The 4907-nt window shown below is 38.5% G+C and overlaps 1 protein-coding gene across 1 annotated transcript in view; it reads left to right on the plus strand.

The window, feature by feature from the left end:
- The window catches only part of LOC106878285 (aspartyl/asparaginyl beta-hydroxylase), an 89350-nt gene that overhangs the window by 46725 nt on the left and 37718 nt on the right, over positions 1-4907 (plus strand). The window contains exons 4-5 of the mRNA XM_052966803.1: positions 11-677; positions 4070-4127. Coding sequence (XP_052822763.1) covers positions 11-677; positions 4070-4127 — 725 coding nt within the window. The remainder of the gene's footprint in view (positions 1-10; positions 678-4069; positions 4128-4907) is intronic.

The raw sequence follows: 4907 nt of genomic DNA on the forward strand, positions 1-4907 counted from the left end.
AGCTGAAGAGGCTAGGAGAGCTGAGGAAGAGGCCAGAAGAGCTGCTGAAGAAGCTAGACGGGAGGAAGAGGCTAGGAGAGCTGAGGAAGAGGCTAGACTAGAAGAAGAAGCTAGGAGAGCTGAAGAGGCTAGGAGAGCTGAGGAAGAGGCCAGAAGAGCTGCTGAAGAAGCTAGACGGGAGGAAGAGGCTAGGAGACAGGCAGAAGAGGAGGCTAGGCGGGAAGAAGAAGCTAGACAGGCAGAAGAGGCCAGGAGAGCTGAGGAAGCTAGAGAAGCAGCTGAGGAGGCTAGGAGAATTGCAGAGGAAGCCAGAGAAGCAGAAGAACTTCGAAGGGCAGAAGCTGAAAAAGCAGCTGAGGAGGCCCGTAGATCTGCTGAAGAAGCACAACGAGAAGCAGAAGAAGCAAGAAAGGCAGAGGAAGTGAGAATAGCTGCAGAAGAGGCCAGGAGGGAGGCAGAGGAAGCTAGGGAGGCTGAAAGACAAAAAGAAGCCAAAAGACTAAAAGAGACGGAAGAAGCCAGTGAAAAAATAGAAGAATCAAATAATTCAGCTAAATCAAAAAAAAAGTCCAAAAAAAATGAATCTTATAAAAAAAGTGACATAACCAATGAAGATGATCGCAAAATTCAAAAAGAACTGGATGCAGCTGATGAATTATTGGAAAAAGTGAGTCCTTAAATGAAAATAAATTTATAATTGTAATTTTTACCATCTTTTTTTTTTCAATCCTTTTATTGATATGTGTGTGTGTGTTGTGTGTGTACGTGTATGTATATGCTCACTCAGTCTTGAATCTTCCAATTTAAAAAAATATGCATTACATTGTTTTATTGCATATAAGTATTTCTTTCATACCCTTCTATAATTCTTAATGTGTTTAAAGTGTTTCACTTCAGAAAATAGTGGTTGTAAGGTTATGGCGCTAAATAATACAGACCATATCAAATAAGGTTATGAGTTTAAACCTTTACTATTACTACACTTTGTTATGTTTGGGCAAGATCTCACAATTCTGTTGCCTGGCAGACAATACACACATAGGTTTAATGGAACAAACAGGATAAATAGAACTTATTACATAAGTATATAAATATTGTTTATCATTTTCTATTATAAAGTTATAACCTAATTCAAGGGCTGGGAGTTTCATGCATAGCCCTTTTGCAATTTCCTTATGCAAACACAAAATGCTTGGCCCTTGAGTTACTTTGTAACTTCTGCTGATTAATAATTTCAACTAGCAATAACCACGCCTCGGATACACCTCATTGGCCATCGTACCGCATGATGAAAACTCACAGCTTATTTTGCTGGGTAAAATGGAATGTGTCAGCTGTCCACAGCCAGCAGATTAAGGTGACACTTGTTTACTGGTCATGCTTCAAGAACCTTGCGAAGAATTCTTGCAGTTCCAAGCAATGCTGATTTTTGTAAGTGTTCTTCCTTCACACTTGCACCAATCTTTTTCAGCCATGTTGGTAGTTGAGTGCTGATACTTCCAAGTACACCAATTGATATCATGTCTACTCTCCTCATTGACCACAACCTTCATATTTCCCTCTTCAAATTGTTATAGTTGTTTATTTTTTCTTCTTTCACATTGATCTTGTCACCATAGCATACTGTGTCAATTATCATGCATACATATATACACTCACATACACATATATGCACACACATGCATTACTTTGTTGCTGGCTGTTTTTCTTCCAACAACATACAACACAGACAAAATGTGTGGTAATGAATCCCATCCATGTTAACAGAAAAAAATAAAAGTAGATGGAAAACAATTTCTAAAAAGAAGGAAGCAGTTACTATATACATATAAGCATTGATTGATTTTATGATTATGATGGACCCTAAGGCGGTGAGCCAGCAGAATTGTTAGCACACCAGGCGAAATGCTGAGCAGTATTTCATCTGCTGCTACGTTCTGAGTTCAAATTCCACCGAGGTCGACTTTGCCTTTCATCCTTTCGGGGTAGATAAATTAAGCACCAGTCAAGTACTGGGGTCAATGTGATCAACTATCCCCCTCCCCTCAAATTCCAGGCTTTGTGCCTATAGTACAAAGGATGATTATGATGGACCCTCCATCGACTTTGGCAATAAACATTTTGTTGTTCAATCAACTGAACTACCCACTTGTTTAATGTGGAACTGATTCAGTATTTTACAGACACGTGTAGACTTAACATAATTCTTAGGTCAAATCAGTATGACAAAATATGTGACAAAGTTAGGACTTTGAATTACTAGTATGATCCAGCTAATGGGCTTTCACAGTTTATGTCAATAACAGATTCATTTATAAGGCTTTGGTTAGTCCAGTGTTATAGTAAAACACACATGACCAAGATGAAACCCAGTGTGACAAAACTTAAGAAATATACACACACACACACACACACACACACACACACACACACACACACACACACACACACACACACACACACACACACACACACACCACTGTCATCATTTTTACACAAGCTTCTCTATGCTGACATGAGTGGAAAAATCTTCACAGTTCAAGTCAGTTATTATTTGGAGTTATTGTCCTCCTAGTTGGGTATCACTTGTATGTCCTATCCTTTGGCATGGCTTCTATGGTGAGTGCCTTCCTATTGCAAACTACTTATTAATGCAATGTGCTAGGTGTATTTTGTCATGGCATCAACTACAGATAAGTTGTCTTGCCCTTGGCAGAACTAGTGTGTGCTCTCTATCAAATATTGTTGATAGTGAAAAGTTGTTTTTTTTTTATTATACTAAATCTACTATATTATTCTTCAACATGATTGTGGAAGAATAATATATTTTGTTAGAGAGGAGGAAGAGGTGGAGTAAGAGAGCAGATAGCCAGCTGATGCATTATGCTGTCACTGATGTGGTTTGTAGAAGTGAAAGATGAAGAGAGAGAGTGAAATGCTAAGGACATGAAGAGGGGAATCACATGGTTTAAAAATTTGTTGAAGAGGTAGCAAGAAAGAGAGAAATATAGGGTGTTAGACTCACTCACCATTCTTCTGTTGACAGAATTCACTGGGTTCTATCATAATACAGCACAAGAGATGGAATACCTTGTACACAATAAATGTAGAGAGTATTCCATAACATACGGCCTGTAGAGTCGACCAAGAAGAGTAGGAGCAATCACAAAAAAAGGCCAGAAAGGAGTTGCTGAGAAGTGGAGATGGGAGTATAAGTGTGGAGATGGGAGTGTAAGTGTGGAGAGTATTCAATAGTCTAGGGCACATACATTTGCTCAGGTGACTGGATAAGGAGGGTTAAGGACGCCAAGTGAAGTAGGAGAAAAGCTGGACAAGGTACAAAGTGCCTCAGTCTCTAAACACTACTCTTGTGTTATGGTATAGTTTATGTATGTAGTTTTATATATATATATATATATATGGCATAGGTGTGGCTGTGTGGTAAGAAGCTTGGTTCCCAACCATATCATTCTGGGTTCAGTCCCAATAATGCATGGCACTTTGGACAAGTGTCTTCTACTATAGCCTTGCGCCAACCAAAGCCCTTGAGTGGATTTGGTAGATCGAAACTGAAAGAAGCCCATCATATATGTATGTATGTATGTAGATATTTTTGTGTTTGTCCTCCTGCCATTGTTTGACAACCAATGCTGGTGTGTTTATGTCCTTGTAACTTAGTTCAGCAAAAGAGTTTAATAGAATAAGTACTAGGCTTACAAAGAATAAGTCCTGGGGTCAATTTTCTTTACTAAAATTCCTTTAAGGTGGTGCTCCAGCATGGCTGCAGTCAAATGACTGAAACAAGTAAAGGAATATATATATGGCAAATGAAAGTTGGAAGATGGAATATACGAGAATTTATTATCAATCATGACAATTGTTTCAACACATCTAGCATCAATTCCTCATTTTATTATTCATTATATATATATATATAGTTGAAATTTATAGAAAAATAAAAAATGAAGACAGGTATATGAACAACAAGCAAGTGTATTCCTCATATCCACCTTTTACCTTGAAGGTACACCCTGACACTTCATAACCCCCATCATTTCTCCCTTTTCAGCAAGACGCCTACCAGATCCTGTCTCATATTTTAGTCTCTCAGCACATGGCACAGAGCCGTCAGTTCTGCACCCCTCCCCCACTTAGTCTTAGGCTGGTGGATTTCCAAGATCTAGCCCCACCACAGATCATCACATATTCTCCTCCATGTTTAAGAGTTGGAAGAAGGCAGACTGGGTCAAATGCTTCTTTTGGCTGTCTCCACATGTATACTTGGCTGGTGGTCAGAAATAAGGTAATGGATGACTAGTCCGAGAAAATAACATTCTCCCACTGCTCTAGGGACCAATTCTGTAAGTTTTTACTCCACTCTAAACACTTTGCAACATTTGTTTTTGAAAGTGGTGGTTTTCTGATTGCAGCCCTCCCATGAAATTTGGCTTTGTGCAGCTCTCGGTGAACAGTTTTTGTAGAAACTGGGTTCTTGAGGTGGTCATTAAGCTCTGCAGTAATTTTGGGAGCTGTACTTTTGTGATCCTTTCTAACAATTCGCTTAAGAGCCCAATGGTCCCTATCTGAAAGTTTTGGTTTTGTTTCGAGGAGGAGGTTTTTTTCCACTTTCCCAAAGACTGTCATTTTTTCAAGACAGTACTTCTTGATACACCAAACATTTCGGCTGTTTTTGTTATGCTAGCGGCTGCCATACGAGCACCAACAATTTGACCACTTTGAAAGTCCGATAGATCTGTCATTTTAATGAATTTTAATTACCTTTTCTGATGATATCTGAAAAGAAACAGCAATTTTAAGCAAAACATATTAAGCAACACTAATAATAAATTTTAAAAAAACATAAAAATAAACAAGCTTTTGACGGTTTTATAGATATTTCAAAATTA

This window comes from Octopus bimaculoides, chromosome 3 (genome assembly GCF_001194135.2).
Source record: "Octopus bimaculoides isolate UCB-OBI-ISO-001 chromosome 3, ASM119413v2, whole genome shotgun sequence".
NCBI lineage: Eukaryota > Metazoa > Mollusca > Cephalopoda > Octopoda > Octopodidae > Octopus > Octopus bimaculoides.